Here is a 19,210-nt window from a genome sequence, read left to right as displayed (position 1 = left end):
GTAGAGGAGGTCTGTTAGGACTGAATCTGGAGTTCAGCAAGCCCAGAAGAAGTGGCGTTGCTTTGGGAATACCTGTCTAATTCTGCATTATTTAACCCTTTCAAACCTGATCAAATTGGCTTTAAAACATGGGGAGCTGGAAATGAGTAACTAAAGACGAAATATTTGTGATAAATGAATAAAAAGTAACAGAAAATACTTTTTTTAAGTTAAAAAGAAAGAAAGAAAAAAGAAAATCAACCAGAATTTAAAAAAAAAAGAAAAAAGAAAAAAGCTCAAAACAGCTCTTTAACATGATTTTAAATACTCAATTACAATAATTATAGTTTAACCTATTTCTTTATTTTTACTGTACACAGTTTTCCCAAGCTTTTTAAAAATAATTTTGTAAATCTACATATTTCTTGCAATTTGTAGCATGATTTTTTGCTCAGGGTTCAAAAGGTTTAAATATTTGAAAAAGGCGTCTGAAAGCAGCACAAGAAAAGAGATGTCGCTCCTGACAACAAAATATACATTTAAAGCTGGCAATAATTTAACATTATTTTTCTCCATAGCAACCTTATCAACAATACAGAAAGTAAACAAGTGAAAACTGGCAAGAGTACGCCCTCGAAAGATGAAAACAACAAAAACAACAGTATTTCACATAGAGTATGGTGTCAGAGCAGAGAGCAGAAACCCCGCAGCAGTCTTCATGTTGAGAAATACTGCAGCTGAGAAATCCTCGCAGGCTTATCTGTGATTGACGCCACTCTCTCCCTCTGCAGCGGGAAGTTGCAGATCATGTTTGACTTGCCAGATCCACCAACAGACAAAGCGATTACATTTGTTGACAGAGTCGGGGCAGGTGCTCAAATCAGGGAAATGAGAAAAACAGCTCTGAAATCTTTGAACACTCAATGTACTCTTTCACTGCAGAGACAGAGGCTCTGCTGTTGCCTGCTGTGTATAAGAAGAAAACTTTTTTTTAAAAGTCTTGGGACAGATCTTTCAAAGAGCCTGGAATTGGCTTGATTTCTTTTAAAAAAAAAAAAGATGGAAGGCAGGAAATGAGCATTTAAAAAAAAAAAGAAGAAAAGACAAAAAAGAGTACAGAAAATTAGCCAAACAAAAGAAAAGAAAAGTAACAGAACATAATAATTTCTGATAATTATCATATTATAATTATATTTTTTTGGTATTTGTCCTTAGTTACTTTTTTAGTTAATTTTAAAGGTAATTTTCCTGTCACATCTTATAATTTTTTTTTTTGCAACTTGTGAGACATTTCATGTGAATCTTCCTGTTACCTTTTTATCCCATGTTTTTGAAAGAAATCACACAAATTTGCTCAATGTTTCAAAAGTTTAAATGATTGGGAAAGACACAAAAAAAACTAAAAACGATGCAGGTCCCAAAGGGTTAATGCATGTTTAAATGTCTCCATCCTGCTGAGAGTTAATCTTCTGCTTCACCAGGATCACTTTGACTCTCGAGGAAGGCCTCTACAGGACAAAACTTCACTTCTCTTTGGTCAGTGTGGAGCTGATCCTCATAAATTCCCATCCACAAACATTTCCACAACCCCTGACTGCTGGTTTTCTTCACTCTGGCTGTTTGACTCAGATGTAAACTGACTTCCCTCCCGTCATCAGTGGAAAAATCCAAGTATCCAGTTTGGCTCCTGTTAAATATTTAGCTGTTTGCCATTAAAACTGCACTTTGCAGTTCATCTTCCAGCTGCACTGTTTTGTTTTGTTTTTTAGCGAAAGAGGACGCTACAAGTTCTAGGCAGCCTGGAGACAGTTCACCTGAGGCCATGTGAAAGTATCTGAACGTTGCAGGGCCCCTGTGTGGCTCTGGGCCCCCTGATTGAGACCTGTTTCCTTTCATTCTGCAGCCACAGCAGGACAGTGTCCTCTGTGTGTTTTGATGTTGTTTTGTCTACAAGCTGGATTGAGGCTTTTAATCAACAAAATGTCAAATTTTTTCCATGTTTCAAGGATCCATAATGCCTTTTTTTCAGCCTGACTTGCACAGTTTTGTTTTTTTTTTTCTTTGTTTTTTAAATTCAGATTCAAACTCTCCAAACTAATGATTCCAGCTGGCATACATGAAGATTGAGCGATAGTGCCAGGAGAAAACAAAGAAACGCACGATTGTAAAAAATAAAAAAATAAATGAAAAAATACTGTTATATAACTTAACATGGGATGTTTTACGTGCAAGATTACTGTGACAATTTCATTATGAACGAGATTCCAAAACTTTCAATGATTTTGATTTTTCAAGCCCTGAAAAATGTAATTGTGAAATCCCATGACTTTTCCCGGTTTTTCATGACCGTGGGAACCTTGTTCATTGATTTTGTCTTCAACTAGGCTGCTAAAATACCTTTAAGGATACTATTTTCCCAGCAGCAGAAGGTCAGCATATAGAATCTGCTGTAAAAAAAAATTAATTTAAAAAAATCACAATAAATCCAGTTTTGTCACTGTAATTTCAGTCAAGTCTTGCCAAATCATGTATAAAATTTGACTTATTGGAATTGCTTCATGCCATTTAAAGTTAGAAAAACAGTCCAGCATTGATTATATATATATATGATAAATATATTCAACCACTAGGATCAAAAAATGTTTTTGATAAATGAACATTGGACTTAACTCTACCCTGAGAAGAGTTTGTGCCATTTGTTGGATCATAACTTTAAATTAAATCCAAATAATTATCAGTCTTGATTCAGTATCAAAAGGCAAACGGTTGCCATTTCACACCTGAAGCTTCTATGTTTGTGCTCTGATGCCGATTTTTTCAGAATGATTGAAAACAGCTTATTTGATTTGCTAATAGAAAAGTTGTATGTTTTTAAGACAGACATAGGACGTCAAAGGTGGGTGACTATGTGAAAACTTTCCCAGACAGTTTCACAACATTGTGGGAGTAGCTTTTAGTGTGATTGTTTCCACATTTTACTCAATTACCTTTGCAGATTTGTTTAAATCAATTCCAGATGTAGAAGCTTGTATTTTTTTTTTTTAACTCAAAACAGCCCAGAAGCTACAAATCTTCCAACATTGAAACAATTGATGTCTCCAAAAACATTTATTTCAGGTTTGTGTTTGACAAAAAGTTCAACTTTTACTAGAGATTTGTACAAATGTACCAAGTGGGAATAAAGTTTTAACCCCCTGTGTATATAAACTCTGTTGATCACATCAATTATGAACTGCCGTTAGCCAGGACTGGCCAAACAATAAGGCTCAAAGACTGAAACTCCTGTTTAACATCACATTTATTTAACCAAAAATGTGTCTTTTAGGATGAGCTGGAGGCGGCCACTGCAGCACGTCTGGGTTTGGGGGTGGTGCCTTCCCTGAAACCATTCCTGAAAAATAGAAACAAAAAAACAGAAAATGACGTTGATGCAGCAAATGCCAAATAATTAGAGTAGTATGACACTGAAATTCCTGGTAAAAAAAAAAAGTCATGCCTCTGTATTATCTGCTGTGGGACTAGTAAAGGATTATCTGTTCTTAATCTGCTCAGAGGTTTCCTTGATGACAGTTTCCTGTCTGCCAGTAGTTATCGGCTGGTCAGCTAACCAGCGAGCTAACTGGCTGAAATAACCACAGCTGTTGGGAGCTGGTGATTAATTCCCCAACTATAAATGTTCTCCGTGTTTAACACGGGAGAATAAACAAAGTGTCACAAATGATGCTGTCATTTGTTTTAGCACACAAACAATGGGATTTTAGAGAAATAGTCATCTAAAAAGAAATGCGTCATCACTACGACGTTTACTAAAATTTGGCATCCAATCTCAGAATTTTTTTGAGAGCGCACATTTTGTTCTCTCGGGGGACGCTGGGGTGTAGCCGATAACAACGATGGCTCAGTTCCACTAAAGCGTCCCAGTTGAACACGGAGCCAGCATAAACAACACCAGAATCTGATCCAATCTCAATGAAACCAGGTCTGCTTTTGTACAATGGAATACAAGTTATCAAATTAAAACCTGCAACATGGCAGCCAACTTAAATATGCTGATAAAAGCGATTAAAATAAATTAGAATCAAACTGGTTGTTATTTTTGTTTGAGACACTTGGAAGTGTCTCAGCGCTCCACTTTTGAGAAACACCACTAAGGCTATTTAATGTCCCACATCTTGTATTTCCTATGATGCTTACCTCAGAGAAAACATTGATATCACGCTGAATTCATTTGTTCAGACATTTTTTTTTTCACCATCATCGGTAAGCAGCATTGACAAATCTTATAACAAGACCATTGACGGTTTGCTAAAAAATAATCTCGCAGTATTTGGCGAAGCACCACGTGTCTCTGCCAAATCTGACGCGACAACACAGACAGCAAATAACATGTTGTCAAAAAACCAGCGCTGTTCACAATAAAGTACACCAGAGTGCCGTCCACTGGAGACACATTACAGATACAAAGTGAGAACAGGCCTGTGGGAGACTAACTCTTACACCTGGTGGTGAAAATATTCTCTGGTCAGTTCCCCACGGCAAAAATGAGCGAGACAGAAAAAAAAAAAAAAAAACACTGTCTAGTTGTGGGACATTAATATTGTTGGCAGATCATGTTACCAAAGATATTTGGATTACCGCTTCATGTTTACAGTCTCGGTGTAAAAATCTGATAGGAACATTCAGTCCAACCATCACAGCTGCTCAGTATTGACATTTGTAAACGCTTGCCTAAAATTGTTTACACAAATGTTTGTTTGCCAGTACAACATGTTTGTCATGATGCTATGTCAAAAACACCAATCATCTAATGGTAATATGAATTGCCATTTTTTAATAAACATGCCTGATCAAGGTTTCTTTTTTTTTACAGTTTTACATCACAGCCTTAAAATCAATTTTGGAAAATATGCAGGTATGAGCTTCCTCTTGAAAAGTAAGATGCAGGAGTCTTGCTAAGACTTTGACAGATTTAATTAAGCCAAAGACCACAGTGAAGATATGTTTGCATGAAACCACTCCAAAAACTGTTAAACACCGTTAACACCCTAAACAAACCACATCATGGTCAACGATGTTGATTTATCAACTTGAATTACAAACACGGGCTCTGCTATTGAGTTGTGTTGACATGTTTCCAGAAGGGAATTTAAGCATCAAGCATCTTTTTACAACATTAAAAGCCCAATAACTGTGGACTGCAGCAAAGACAGCAAACACATGTTCACAGTGGAATCAGCACATAACCATCCGCAGCGCCTCTGGACACACTGAAATTCTGCTCTTGTGTTATACAACATCTAAAAATCGTACCTGAATCTGCGGTAGACAACCTTCAGGTGTCTCAGACGGCCAGTTCCAGTGGTGTTCCTCCTCTTGGCCTTAGCGCTCCAGTTGTCTACAAAAACAAACATCAGTAGTCAGCTTGGCCGTTCACATCTGTGCAGCTGAATACTTTACCAACACAGTAGAACTGGGCGGTATAGGCTGAAAATTACATAGTGAAATTACAAGTTTTTTTTATATCTCAACACAAGATATCTCCTCAAAAGAAGTTCATTAGTGGGAGACAGAATTGAACATTACTTCTTTAAAAAAAAATAACAAATTCCTTATTTGATGTTGCAATAATGTAGGAATGACTATTGGTACTTTGAAAAAATATTAACACGATTCCATTTTTGAGCAATAATCATGAGTAATGTAGATATAATGACTAAATAGGTAAAGGCAAGTATTAAAACAAGTAGAACTGTCTGATAAATTAAGATGAGTACATCATATTACTGTAACGCAACCTTTAAAATCAAGAAAAAGTACCATTTATGTCATATCACAATATCCAACATCAAAGACGACATATAGTCCTTACAAGATCTTTATATTTCTTTATACAGTATAATATCTTTATATTGCCCAGACCTACAACACAGTTTCTTGTCACAATTATCTTAATGAATCAATGACTGTTCCCATCTGGATATTATATTTGAGAGGGAGAATAGTTTCTCAATAACTGTATCACCTGCAGATAGTACATGTCCAGCAAAGCTCCAGCTGCAAAACATCAGATTTTTGGGGGGCACAAGTGTTCAGTAAGATAACAGCTCAGCATGTTATTGAATGACTTACACTTTCTCTTGCGCTTCTCGGGGTAGCCACACTTGCCACAGGAGGACTTCTGCAGGTGGTAGGCTTTGGACCCACAACGACGGCACAGGGTGTGCGTCTTGTTCCGGCGCTTTCCGAAAGATGATGTTCCCTTCGTCTGAGAGGTGAGAATATGAAGAAATCAGCGACAATTCCCAAAAATGTCACTGCACGTTAACAGCTATGACAGTCTCGTCTCAGCACAGAAGAGTGAATCACAGAAAGTCATATGTTCAGACATTTGTGTTTGAAAACATCACTGACAAGACTCGTGAAGCAGTAATCTGCGCTCACTGTTGAATGTAAAGAGAGCAGAAATATTAAATCACCGCCTCCTTCTTGGCATAACAACGGATGTAGAAGTTAGTACAGGTAACAAGTCGTCCAAGTCCTCATCCTCAGCAACCGAAATGATTTTTGTCACCGTCTCGCGCAGACAGTGTGTACATTATGGGGAAGCACATTCATTGCTGCATGAAGCGACTAGCCGGCTATGCTAACCGCTATGGAAGAGCTAGTAGGCTACATAGTTAGCTGCCATTACCTTTATAAGACGAATAATTACACTAATTCGTCCTCGGTACGCTACTGGGTATAAACGACTATATTCGGAGTGATTTTGACGGTTTTTGGTGTTCTCCCGGTTAAATTGGGCCCATTCTGACCGCTGAAGCTCAATGCTATGAGCTGAAAATAAATGCTAGGATTGATGTGACAGGAACAACTTTTATTTTACTCAAATGAAGCTTCATCTTAAAAAAATACTACACCCAAAAAGTTATTGGGTTTATCCGACATGGAAACACCAAGATTCCATGTCGGATAAACCGCACATTACACAGATGTTAACAGATCTTTGTCTGCCAGCGTTTCTGCTTACCATTTTCGTCCGGTGGCTAAGGGAAAAGAGACCGGAAGAGGAGCTCGCGCACCATCAAATTACATCCGCGCTGCTTCCTGTGTAACACAGAAATGTGACCCCATGTAGCATTTTGCTAATATGCTAACATCCCAATTTATTAGAAGTTAACCTAAAGTTAGCTCCTGCAATGAACATTATACTTAAGTAAAAGTAATTACACATATTCGGGAAAAACACTTAGACTGTTAAAAGTGCCAACTCTAGATCTAAAAAAAAAGAAAAAGCATCCCCATAACTCAATTTTATATTGAATAAAATATGCTATATAACACCCCAAAACCTCAAAATTATTTGAAAGCAAATAAAAAAAACCCCAAACAACTAAAAAAAGGAAAAATGGGAAACTCCCCCAAAAGTCAAAATTATATTTTGAAAAAACTCTTTTCAAAATATTTGCCATTTTTTTGTCAACTGGCCAATTGATTAAGTAATCATTGCAGCTGTACTTGTACAAACTGTTTGGTAGTTTAATTTCTGATGCATCTTATTCTATGAGCTCTTTTTATGTGTTTTATGCAATAGTCTTAATCTGTAAAGTAACTGAAACGTTCAAATAAATGTAATAAAGTAAAAAGTACAACATTTCCCTCTAAAATGTAGTTTGGTCCAAGTATAACATGACATGAAAAGAAAATACTCAAGTTTAAGTACAAGTACCTCTGATCTGTGCTTACAACATCAATCCAAAACATTTTGTTGTAAATACTGTGAAAAAGTAGAAATTCTGTCTTTTCCACTTTACAGATATACTTTTTTAAAATTATTCATAAAATTTTATATTACAGACATATTTGCACACCACAGCACACCACCACAACCAAAATGTGCTGTGAGGAAAAAAAAGAAAACAAAAAAGACACCAGCCTATATACAGCTATGTACATGTATACATATACACATAGGGGTATCTAATAAAAGTACAAAGTTCATAGTTTCCAAGATGTTCAGTGTTCTCTCAGCTTTTTTGTCCTTCAGTCCATGTAATAATTGTGAGTTGTGCTTTAAATTTTATTTTGGATTGTTGTATTTTTGGGAGTTTTTCATTCCATTTACATTTGTGAGTGAAATATTTTCCCAACAAAATAAAAAAGTTCAAGATGAGCACTTTTTATAGTCTGTTCCTTCCCTCTTATAGAAAAATATTATATCTTTTTTTGTTAATTGGATCATCAAACTAGTTGATGTGCTGAAAAAGTGCTCAACATCCACAGATATATTCATGGATATATTATATTCATGGATATATTATATTCATGGATATATTATATTCATGGATATATTATATCCTGCACTACCAGCACCACCCTCTTTATACGTCAGTGGGAGGAACCCGGATGAACGGTGTGTACTGTCATGTTGCCTTTAAGTGCTCTCAGTAAAACCCAGGTTTACAATTCGGCCATTTCAGAATATCACTACAATTCTTTGAAATACAACTTTGGATGGCAATAACAGTAGAAAAATGCTTTGCAGCTCGATTTCCTGTCGTGTGTAGAGTAATTGTGATATTAAAATGAAGTGTAAATGATTGTGTTTACAAAGTTGTACAAACATAACAGATTTAGCGACACCGTTTTGCGCCTGCGCTTTTTATTTACGACATTTTCCTGAACCATGAAGGCATCATACTCCGGGAGAGTCGCTGACTGCTAAACTCGCGGATTAGCTGGAGTTAGCTGGATATTTTACTAACGTGAGTTGGTCAAATAATCAAGGTAAGATTTTAAAAAAGCCCATTAATAAGTTATTTATATTTTAATGCTTTTCAGTGGTGTATAATGTAGGTGAATTTAATCTACACTCGGTTAACGGCTGGCTAATGTTTACTGGTTGACACCATAGAGGGAGTCAGTGTAAGGGAAGCTAGCTCAGCTGGCTAACGCTAACCTAGCTCACTCTCTTAAACATCGGCTGTGCCCACCGGTTTGGCCTGTGTCCTACGTAATAAATAAGATAATTGGATTGTCTCTAAACTCCTTCAAGTGGCGCCCAGGTAATGGAGGAAATAGCAGTAATATTTAAGAGCATGCTAACGGTAGCTAGCTTGTTTAGCTATGGTAGCTGTCACATCTCCAGGGATCAGACTATTTAGTTCGCAAGGTGTTTGTAGGATTTCGCTCCTGCTGTTTACATGTGTTGAAGGCATTTTTTCAAAGGAAATAAAGATTTTGCAGAGCCACCCAATGGCAACAATTTTAGACAAAAAAAAGCTGTAGTTATACATTATATTGTTTCCCATATTGCAGCCTTACGACTGTCAAAAGTGAGGGGGGTTAATATGTGGGGTCTGCCTCATTGTGTCTCCATCTGTGCACACAAGTTGGCTTTACGGCTCAGTGCACCATTAAAGGCCTCTCAGGCAGCTCAAGTGTTGTTGGCACACTTAGTGTAAGCTATGTATAGTGCCGATGTCCCATTTTTGAAATAAGCCCTTTCTGAAAAACCTATGACAGCTAGGATGGCTGTCAATCTGGATTATTCTGCTCCATTTATTTATTGTAATCTGTCTCACTATTGTGTGATTAGGCTGCTTTTAATCTGTATTTTTTTAAAATGAATGAGGCTGTAAAGATAACATAATGGCTGTGTTGTCTCATTGTCAGCTGCTGCTCATGCAAATTATAAGTCAAGTTGCTCAACAATTGAGATTGGCATGCTTATTTAAAAAAAGAAATCTGTTCATTCAAGTGTATTAGATTGGTTCATACTGATGTGCCTTAAAAAGATGTTTCTCTTCATGCAATACAAAGATGAAGGATGAGCTCGTCCATGTTGATAAAACAGACAATTGCAATGGTGCCCTGTCTCAAGGAGAATACAACAGAAGGAAAGGTCATGACGTCAGTGACGCGTGTTCAAATTTTGCATTGGAGCCAGACTTTGGTGCCAGTTGTAGTGCAGTTACTGTGGCAGAAATGGCAAATCACACTATAACCCATCATATCTTTGTTGTTTCAATTTGTCTGTAAAAATCCTTCCATCAGATTAAAAAAAACATACATTACCTGATGTGGACTGATGTTTATTATGTAATTGTGTGCATTCATTTTCCTAAGTTTTGGTTTCTAAACAGATCATGTTCTGTGCGTCAGCTGCACTAATAAACTCTGGCTCCAATGCAAACGCTGTCATAAATGTCATGTCTTTTCCTCCTGTTATGGTTTCTTGCCCTGTCTAAGACATTGATTACTGCTCCCTCAGGTGAGCTGTTGTCATGACGACTCTAGATGACAAGATTCTGGGAGAGAAGCTGCAATACTACTACAGCAGCAGCGAGGACGAAGGCAGTGACAACGAGGACGAGGATGGGGAGAACAAGACCATCCGGAACGCTGACGTCAATGAGCCGGAGATAGACTATAGCGCCGATGGAAGTGCTGTCAACACAGGTGATAATACAAGCACACACACACACACACACACACACACACACACAGAAAAGTAATGTTCCAATAAGGCCACTGTGCATACTTGGAACAAGACATTACAGTGACACTAACCATTCTCTCTCAGGACCAAAGGGTGTCATCAATGACTGGAGGAAGTACAAGCAGCTTGAGGTGGAGCAGAAACAAGAGCAGAAGAAAGAGATGGAAAGGCTGATCAAGAAGCTGTCAATGACCTGCCGCTCTGACCTCGACCTGCAAAAAGACAAGGAGAAACAGAAAGAGATGAAGGACAAAATCAAAGGCAAAGTAAGCAGGATGAGGACAAAATATATACATGTAAAGGAAATGCTGTATAAAAAAAAAAAAGCTGCCTTAGTCCTCATTGCAAGCAGCACATGGGTGACTCTCTCTTGAAACTACGCCACAACAGTTGCTGTTGAAAGTTTTAATACAAGAAAGATATTATTTAAGGACGATACTCGTTCTTTGTGCTAAGCTAGGCTAACCGTCTGCAGGTTGTAGAGTTATTTCCTGCATCGACATGACAGCAGCTTTTTTTCTTCTTATGTAATTCTCTGCAAGAAAGCTTATTTCCCAAAATATCAAACCACTCCTTTTACTAACTGTACATCTTTTCCTCTTTGTCCACCCCACAGATGACCATGCAAGAGTACAACATGCTCCAGGAGGAAGAGGATGACGAAGACTTCCTCCAGCATTACCGCATGCAGCGCATTGAAGAGATGCGGCGCCAGCTCTGCCGTGGCAAACGCTTTGCGCAGGTCTACGAGCTCAACAGCGGAGAGGACTTCCTGGAGGCTTTGGACAAGGAGGACAAATGCACATTGGTCATGATCCACATCTATGAGCCGGACGTCCCGGGCTGTGAGGCCATGAGCGGCAGCCTCATGTGTCTGGCTCAGGAATACCCGCTGGTCAAGTTCTGCAGCGTACGCAGCTCGGCCATCAGCACCAGCGCACTGTTCAGAGACAGCGCACTGCCCGCACTGCTTGTTTACAAAGGAGGAGACCTGATCGGTAACTTCGTGCGAGTCACAGACCAACTCGGGGAAGACTTCTTTGCTGTAGACGTGGAGGCCCTGCTGCAGGAGTACGGCATGCTGCCCGACAAGGCACCGATCATCCCGAAGACGATTCGCAATGGAGCCATCATACAGAGCACTGTGAGCGATGATGACTCTGACCTTGATATAGACTAGAGCCATAATATCTTAACATGCATTATATGCTTGGGAAACACTCGCACACAGTCTGCATGGACGATAAATCATTTTTATGTAAGTGGACCCCCGTAGTGATGACGGACTGAGTCAGGCTTGCCATGTTAACACTCACACAGCAACATGCAACCAGCATTGAAGCAGAACCAAAACTAAATGCACACATAACATCAGTGAGTTTCATCACGACAATGATAATACATGGTAAGCATAAGTTATAATTAATTAAATTCTAGCCATTATTAACATAGAGGACCTGTTATACGCAGCGAGAATGCTGTAGAGGATAGATTATAAGTGTTTTGTTTGAGCTGTGACGGTTGACTATTTATTTGTTGTGTTTCAACACATTCCCTGTTTTTGTTCCGCGTACATCTTCATCGTCTTAAACATGTTTCACTCTGTAGAAAACTAATCCTGCAGCCCAAACTGACTTTTAGTTAATTTTATAACTTTTATATGTGCTGTACCATTTCAGATAGTAGGAAAAATAAAGAAATGTTTGAACTCACCACCTGTTGTATCTTTATTTATCCGAGTGGTCTAAAGTAAGGATGATGGACAATAAAACGAAAAGGAGTTTAGGAATGTTAAAGCTGCGCTTTTCAAATATTTTATACTAACTGTGGATTGATTGATTTAGGGTAACATTAAAGACTTGAAGAAATAAATCCACAGATCTGCTCTGCATTTTCCTTCAGTGTCACAGAACATTTTAGCCTCTTTAAGCTCATTGTTTTGGTTTTCCAACTCATATCTGTGCTAACCACCCTCATTTCTAGCTAAGATTTCAGTAAAAAGCTCAGATAGATGAACTGCACACTACCTACACATAAGCACCAAACAAAAAAAAATAGCTGGTGAACATAGTGGAATATTTAGCAGCGAAAGGGGACAATTTTTTCTTTAGGACTTGGTGGACCCCAAAATCATTTGGGGCCTGGCCAGAAACCAAACTCCAAATGAACTCTAATGTTGTTCCGCATTTGTCAGATATTTAAATAAAAACTTCTTGCCAACACATTCATTCAGCTGATCTAAATCAGTGATTAAATGGTTAACAGATTCGGCTGCATGACATTAGTAGCCATGTGTTGTACTCACAGATCATCAGATCAGAGATGAATACCAGTATTTACAGATGTGGGCTTCAGACAGCTGGAGTTGTCAGCCACAGATGGAGTTTATGTGGGTAATTGCCGGAGCAGAGCCCTCGCTAACGTTATTAGCTCCACCTGTGCTTCTGCTGCTACCAGCCAAACTGTCTGCTGTGAAAAAAGGTCTAAACCCATGATCATTTCGAAATGAATCCAAACTACTTGTTGTCTTAGTGTTTATAGCTGAAAAGTGTAAAATAAGTAGTCCTAATCACATGAAAAATAATAGTGAAAGACACTTTTATTTGTTAACATTTGAAAACTTAGACATATATTACATTTATTTGGCTCACTGAGCAGCCGAAAGTTGAAAATCTTACAAATATCGATTTATCATCACTATCTTATTAAGAAAAAACATGACAGTTGCCCATATAACCACGATGCTGTAACTCAGCTTCCTCTGCGATGACACAACAGCATCAACAGGCTCCTTTCCATTTCAGTAAATTCTGCAGAGGTGATTGGTCCAACACAGACTGTGTTTAGGGCAACTCATCCAATCCTTTACTCTCATCGTTGCAACCATATCAAAACTCATCCCTCAATTCTTTCAGAGCTACACACCACAGTTTGCATTTATCCCTACTGGCCACAGGATAATAACTTTGTATTAAAAACTGAGCGACATGCACAACAGTTGAAGTTCAGCGGACACCAGGCTAATGTAGCCTAGAGAAATCTCATCAGCAGCAGAGTGAGGCAGGGGAACGCCAGCAGCAGGAGGGTCTTTTCTTCATAGAGGGGAGCAGCTGAGTCGTGCAGGTCATGTCCACAAAAGGCATTCTCCAACAAAAGATGGGTTTCAGCGCTGATACCTGCAGGGAAGGAGAAATATTGTCACACTATCTCATATAGTTAGCTAATTAAAGGGACAGTACAGTTCAATCTAAACTGTTACCTGTAGTGCTATTTATCAGTGTAGATTGTTTTGTTGTGAGGTGCCAAGTTTTGGAGTTATCAGTAAAGATGTCTGACTTCTCTCCAGTGTAACTGAGTGAAATGGCACTCAGAGAAGAGAGAAAATAGTTCCTACATGAAACTGCACACAATAAAGTCTGGATTATTTTAAGTAACCAGGTCATGATTTCTGTAAAGAGACATCATTGTTGAGTTTTTCAAGCATTATATAGCTGCATTTTATTTGAGAGAATGACTGATGATTGATTTAGGAGTGAACTTTTACTTTAATCTATCATTACTGTGCTGCTTGCAGGCTCATTTGTGGCGGAGTTGATTAACATTTCATTATCCCTCTGGTGCTGCATGACCTGTGAGCCTCACTGCAGCCTGCAGATCAATGCCAACTAATGGTATGGGCTCACACAAGTTGCACGCTCAATACAGTAAATCAGTGGAAGCTTTGAAATGCTTCAGTTAGCTGAGGAGACCAGCACACTGTTGATGATACACACCATGTTGCGACCATTCGTCCCACAGACGCTGGACATCCTCATTGTGATGTCCGTGGTGTTCATGATGATCTGGGTCTGTATTAATCACAAAAGCCGGATGAGGTCTAACAACTAAAAAGAAAACTACATGAGAATATGGATAAATGAATACAGCATGGAAAGGATTAAGAGAGAACAGACAGGACACAAACAGGAAATGAAGGGGAAGGAGCAGGCAGCTGTTTTGACCTTGGGGACCGAAAAAACACATTTCATAAAATTATTATGCATCCCAATAGTTGTCCCGCAATGCACTAGAGGGCTTATGGCATACATGCCGTATTTTAAGATTAAATCTTGTGGAATTATAGAATAATGTTTAATAATGTGGGGGTTTTTTTTAGTTCAGTTTAACGGTTGTATTGGCACAAAAAATGCAATATGTGCACTAAAGTGCAGCAAATAATCAATCAGAATAAGAGTAAAAATAAGAACCAAGAAAAATTCATATAAAGGATAAAAAGTCTAAATAAAGATGGTAAATTGGTACCATTTGAGTGATGCCAGAGCATCCGTTTGAGTTCCCTGAGGGCCTGGGTGAGGTTCTCCAGCCGGTCATGAAGGTGGATATTCTCCTCTATCAGCGCATGAATTGTATCCTGCAGTTCAAAGCTCCAACCTTGCAGGACCAGCAGGACCAAGGGCATCAGCAAAAGCACTGGCCTTAGTCCCCTCATAGCGAGCACAGCACGCAGCCTGTATCACATCTTCACTGTCATCCCTGTCGTAGGCACGTCCCAGTCTCGTGCGAAAGAGATGCGCTTCGCTTCAGAAATGATTGGTGCAGTATACGTTACCAGCTTAAACTCACGGGGAGGTGACATCAGTTTGTTCTGTCTTTCCAAAGCCATGAGTGGAAAGCTGCCAGTGGGGCTGCTTTTAAAATCTATCCAATGTTTCCACATCAGTGGTCGCTGTGACTAAATGCAACAGAGGAGTCCCAGTTTGCTTTGGTATAGTCTGTTTTAAATGTATGCTGTGTAAATAAACTTAAGTACTTAAGTTCTGATGAATTCGTGTGAAATACAGTCCAAAAACGTGGGTAAAAAAGAGATGCCACGTGCCAATCGGGTGCATCGATAATCAATGTAGACAGACAGACAGACAACCTCCTGGTGTTTGATTAGCTGCAGCTCATTTCTGTCACATGTACGACACACACATGGACACCAGGACAAAATCATAACTGTGAGCCCAAGAATAAAACCACTGCTGAAAGTATATCCTTGAGTGATTATGTGAATGTCAACTGAATTTCCACAGCCTTTAGAGGTTTGTCTGGAGCTCACATCTCTTTAGAGAGTGAAACAAACAGACGTCAGTAAGACTAAGTGCACACTTACTGACCTACTTCAGGCCCCGAGAGCTACATTACTTCTTGTTTTGGTTCACAGGAAATAAGTCATGCCTCTAAAGCGGCACAGTTATTAGTGACACTTAAAATATTATAGAAACACAAGGTTGTGCTGCTTACAATGTATTTCCTGTTTGTTCCATTGTTTTATGGTCAAAAAGCTGCACAATTACGCTGCCATGTGTCAGAGAACAAACTGGGAGGAAAGACGATCCTTCAGATGCATTTGACTGTATTTTTTTCTTACTTGAAGCACAAAATGTACCAAATCACCATCTAATCCAATTTTTAAAACCTGATTTGATCCTTCATTGATCAAATTGCAGCTCATTTTGCCAGAGTTGCTGCTCAATTACACTCTCCCAATATGAATATCTCTATTAAATAACACCATATACTTAACTCGATTCATTCCCACACCGAATGACTGTCGTCAGATACCTGCTTTAGGATCGCGAATGCAAGTTAAGACTCATGACAATTATGTGTTTTTTTTCCAAAGAAGAAGCTTTTATTTAATTATCATGTGTATCAGTTTATGCTGTCTTGGCAGCCCTGGTGCGCTTCTTCTTGACCACAACAGGCTTCTGGCTCTTCAGGATGGCACTGGCACGACGCAGGGCAGCCTGGAAAAACAAGTCAGACTCAAATTACGTTCCTGAAAGCTTTAAAATACAAAGTCCACCATATAAACCGATGTGGTAACTCAATTTGAAATGCTGCTGTCGGATTAAGCTCACCATGCGCAGGTCCTTCCTGTACTTGTTCTTGCTGATGATGTGCCTCAGGCTGTTGAGGGTGGCGCGGGAGTTCTTGTTAATGGTGATCTTTTCGTAAGAGCTGGCAGGTTTGTGCTGGCCTGTTAAACAAATAAACATTCCACGGTTACCATAATAGCTGTTACAATCCCAATAATAAAAAAACAATAACCTGCGACCGCAAAAAGTCTCAGGTTACATAAACTTGCTGCATCTTTCTTTAAGTGTCATGCTCATCTATACCGCGTTTCTTGTTATTACAGCTCAGTGCATTTCTGCCAATTCCAGGAATCCACCGTGGCTACATATTCATCTACTGAACCGCAACCTGCTAAAACTGCCAATTTAACATCTTGACTTTCTGTAAGTCAGAGCGTGAGCAATGAAAATACAACAACTGTGTATGGAAAAGAGCAATGTTACAAAAAAGGAGCAGCCGTCTCATAAAAATGTCACTCGTATGAAAAATTATTTTGGCAAATACAGCTCTATGACATTCATTTTGAACAGCTGTCAGGCTGTAAAATATACATATAGATAATGTTTTCATTCAATCCATTTCAACACCTCCTGTGATCAGCAGGTAAAGCCTGTATACATTCATCCCCGTAAATCACTTGTTTTAAAGACAAAGGAAGTAGATGAGAACAATCTCAAGTGTTTACCTGCACGCTTCTTCAGCACGACCACGACTCCCTTGCCATCGGCAGCTGGCTGCACACCTACAGTCTTCTTGTGAACCAAACCGTTGAAGCGGAAAGAGTTCCTGGACTTCAGGTTGTTGGGCTCCTGTCACATAAATGGATTGATTCATATTAACCCACTGCACAGCTTCTGTTGTTGTCACAGTTGACAGTACATACAAAAATGGACAACTATTTTATCTGTACACCCGTTTCATTAGTATTTTTTATATCTTTTATCATTAAAATAATAATAATAAATTACTTTTGTCCTTGATGGTGCTACATCTTTGGAGTTGAAGGATAAGTTGATTAAAATCAGCAGCTACTATGAAAATTATTAGTTATTGTTATTATTTTTTCATTATCTTTTATTATGTACTGACTGTCTTATCTGATTTAGTTAAGTGTCCTTGGATGACTTGAAAGGCCCTTATAAGCAAAATGTATTATTATCATTATCATTGTTATCAATTCGTCATTATTATTATTATTGTTTTTAGCATTGTTACTTTAGCCCTATTTTGAGGGCTTGTGCCTTCACTTTAGTGGACAGCTTAGAGAATGAAATGGGGAAAGACAGAGGACGACATGCAGCAAAGGGCCAGGATTGGAAGTGAACCCACAACTGCTGCAGCAAGGACACAAACTTTGTAACTGTCGTCATTATTTAAGACAGGCAACGACAAATTAATTTTACCACCAAGACCAGTCCCATTATATCCTGTTTGTTTGCTTCAACGCAGTCAACTTACAATTTACTGGCAGTATTACAGTAGCATGTAAGTTCAATGGTTGAGCACCTCCTCATTTAGTTTTATATAATGCCATGTTAAAAATGGCAAACTCAAAAACATATTTTTGAGAAGCATTATAGCGTTGTTCCACCGGACTAAGCACTTTACAATTTGCCCCTTATTAATCCATTCAAGCACACATTCACGCTCAGATGGTAGCAGAGCTGTCTTGCCTGGAGAAACGTGTTGGTAAAGGACACTTCGACATGCACACAGATGTAAATGGGGATAAAACAGCCATTTTCATGATGTATGACCAACCTGCTCTACCTCCTGATCCACAGCTTTTTTTTTGTCTTCGATCCAATATGAACACACCACATATTCAAACCCCTTGTGATGCTCATATTTGATACTAGACTGGGACACAGATGTGTGAGTCAGGTGTGTGGGACAGGTGTGTGGGACAGGTGTGTGTGAGCAGAGAGGCAGGCGGTGTACTCACAGTGCTGTAGGTCTGTCCGTTCCTCTTGATGAGGAAGCTGGAGCAGTTCCTGATGACCATCCACTGCAAATGGGACGACATGATGAACCTGGACAAAACATACCACTTCAATTTTAGCGAAGTAATTCGCAAGCCCAGCTAAAAGCAACATTAACAAGCAGCTACACATACAGACTCAATCTGCAACTGACAAGCGTCATGTCTGTATCCTACCATCTTTTTAGCTACTAATGTGACGTTAGCTCAACGTGTTCACTTGGTTTCGCGATATTTGGATCACTTAAAATTGAGTTGGGGTATTATTCGCCAATTATAAAGTTCTATAACACACTATACATAGTCTTTTTACGTTATCACTCGCACGAATAAAACAGCGCTGTTGTTGAGCTGAAACACAGTTTGCTAAAGTTAGCCACATAGCTCAGCTCAATGGACTAAAGGAGCACGACGAGGCCTAACCCGGGCGACGTGCTCACACATATATCTGTCTATTTGTACTATGTACATTGACATTTATTGTCGCATAAGGTGTACAACAGACACCAGAGCATTTTTATCTTACTTTTCGACGCTGAATACAAATAAAGAGACAGAAAAAAGACACTTTTGTGAGCGGCTATTAGCTGCCGAGGCGACCACGTTACCTTTTAGCGGAGGAAGAGGACCGGAGAGGCCGGAAACCGCTTTACGGTGCCTCTGTCAGAGATCATTGCGCACATACGGCTTCTTTTTAATAAAATATTTAGTATATAACACACAAATTGACACATTTAAATTATATATTGAATCATATACATAGTTACAGTTGTGGTGTCACTAGTTCTTAAAGATTATATAATATTTTTGAATGTGATATTATTGAGTACTAGTTAACCGAAAGCTCA

At 38.9% G+C, this 19,210-nt stretch overlaps 4 protein-coding genes and 2 non-coding genes across 6 annotated transcripts; 1 reads left to right on the top strand and 5 right to left on the bottom strand.

Annotated features, from left to right (window-relative positions):
- Positions 1-3,259: 3,259 nt before the first annotated feature.
- rpl37 (ribosomal protein L37) lies at positions 3,260-7,148 on the bottom strand. Its single transcript, XM_042508684.2, has 4 exons — positions 7,007-7,148; positions 6,109-6,244; positions 5,290-5,374; positions 3,260-3,370 (listed from the first exon to the last, which is right to left on the bottom strand). Exons 1-4 carry the CDS (start codon positions 7,007-7,009, stop codon positions 3,301-3,303), a joined length of 294 nt encoding a protein of 97 aa, XP_042364618.1. The 5' UTR covers positions 7,010-7,148; the 3' UTR covers positions 3,260-3,300.
- LOC121960334 (small nucleolar RNA SNORD72) lies at positions 4,167-4,246 on the bottom strand. The gene has a single exon (XR_006106965.1). It is a non-coding gene; the product is annotated as a small nucleolar RNA SNORD72 (small nucleolar RNA).
- LOC121960335 (small nucleolar RNA SNORD72) lies at positions 6,316-6,395 on the bottom strand. Its single transcript, XR_006106966.1, has one exon. It is a non-coding gene; the product is annotated as a small nucleolar RNA SNORD72 (small nucleolar RNA).
- A 1,465-nt stretch (positions 7,149-8,613) lies between the features above and the next one.
- On the top strand, positions 8,614-12,189 carry pdcl (phosducin-like). The gene is made up of 4 exons (XM_042509295.2): positions 8,614-8,763; positions 10,250-10,437; positions 10,562-10,743; positions 11,094-12,189. The coding sequence occupies exons 2-4, from the start codon at positions 10,263-10,265 to the stop codon at positions 11,655-11,657; spliced, it is 921 nt and encodes a 306-aa protein (XP_042365229.1). The 5' UTR covers positions 8,614-8,763; positions 10,250-10,262; the 3' UTR covers positions 11,658-12,189.
- An 875-nt stretch (positions 12,190-13,064) lies between these two features.
- LOC148186168 (uncharacterized) lies at positions 13,065-15,110 on the bottom strand. The gene is made up of 3 exons (XM_088071146.1): positions 14,780-15,110; positions 14,251-14,325; positions 13,065-13,653 (listed from the first exon to the last, which is right to left on the bottom strand). Exons 1-3 carry the CDS (start codon positions 14,964-14,966, stop codon positions 13,508-13,510), a joined length of 408 nt encoding a protein of 135 aa, XP_087927272.1. The 5' UTR covers positions 14,967-15,110; the 3' UTR covers positions 13,065-13,507.
- Positions 15,111-16,131: 1,021 nt separating this feature from the next.
- Positions 16,132-18,913, bottom strand: rpl28 (ribosomal protein L28). The gene is made up of 5 exons (XM_088070705.1): positions 18,889-18,913; positions 18,327-18,414; positions 17,067-17,190; positions 16,384-16,502; positions 16,132-16,269 (listed from the first exon to the last, which is right to left on the bottom strand). Exons 2-5 carry the CDS (start codon positions 18,405-18,407, stop codon positions 16,180-16,182), a joined length of 414 nt encoding a protein of 137 aa, XP_087926831.1. The 5' UTR covers positions 18,408-18,414; positions 18,889-18,913; the 3' UTR covers positions 16,132-16,179.
- Between the last annotated feature and the right edge of the window lie 297 nt (positions 18,914-19,210).

The sequence above is a fragment of the Plectropomus leopardus genome, chromosome 20 (genome assembly GCF_026936395.1).
Source record: "Plectropomus leopardus strain MGB_pleo_1.0 chromosome 20, ASM2693639v1, whole genome shotgun sequence".
In the NCBI taxonomy this organism is placed as follows: domain Eukaryota; kingdom Metazoa; phylum Chordata; class Actinopteri; order Perciformes; family Serranidae; genus Plectropomus; species Plectropomus leopardus.
Note: the sequence above shows the minus strand (reverse complement) of the source record. Positions and strands in the feature narration are given on the sequence as shown.

Bases quoted from the DNA above. Each gene is read 5' to 3' on its own strand.
- rpl37 (XM_042508684.2), bottom strand. The intron at 5,375-6,108 runs GTAAGTCATTCA...TTGTTTTTGTAG, and splicing joins CGAGAAGCGCAAGAGAAAGT to ACAACTGGAGCGCTAAGGCC. The intron at 3,371-5,289 runs GTACGATTTTTA...TCTATTTTTCAG, and splicing joins GTTGTCTACCGCAGATTCAG to GAATGGTTTCAGGGAAGGCA.
- pdcl (XM_042509295.2), top strand. From the start codon at position 10,263: ATGACGACTCTAGATGACAAGATTCTGGGAGAGAAGCTGCAATACTAC. The intron at 10,438-10,561 runs GTGATAATACAA...ATTCTCTCTCAG, and splicing joins TGGAAGTGCTGTCAACACAG to GACCAAAGGGTGTCATCAAT. The intron at 10,744-11,093 runs GTAAGCAGGATG...TCCACCCCACAG, and splicing joins AGGACAAAATCAAAGGCAAA to ATGACCATGCAAGAGTACAA.
- LOC148186168 (XM_088071146.1), bottom strand. From the start codon at position 14,966: ATGAGGGGACTAAGGCCAGTGCTTTTGCTGATGCCCTTGGTCCTGCTG. The intron at 14,326-14,779 runs GTACCAATTTAC...TGATTAATACAG, and splicing joins GCTCTGGCATCACTCAAATG to ACCCAGATCATCATGAACAC. The intron at 13,654-14,250 runs GTGTGTATCATC...CCTTCCCTGCAG, and splicing joins GGACGAATGGTCGCAACATG to GTATCAGCGCTGAAACCCAT.
- rpl28 (XM_088070705.1), bottom strand. From the start codon at position 18,407: ATGTCGTCCCATTTGCAGTGGATGGTCATCAGGAACTGCTCCAGCTTC. The intron at 16,503-17,066 runs GTAAACACTTGA...TTTGTTTAACAG, and splicing joins CGTGCTGAAGAAGCGTGCAG to GCCAGCACAAACCTGCCAGC. The intron at 16,270-16,383 runs GTGAGCTTAATC...TTGTTTTTCCAG, and splicing joins ACAGGAAGGACCTGCGCATG to GCTGCCCTGCGTCGTGCCAG.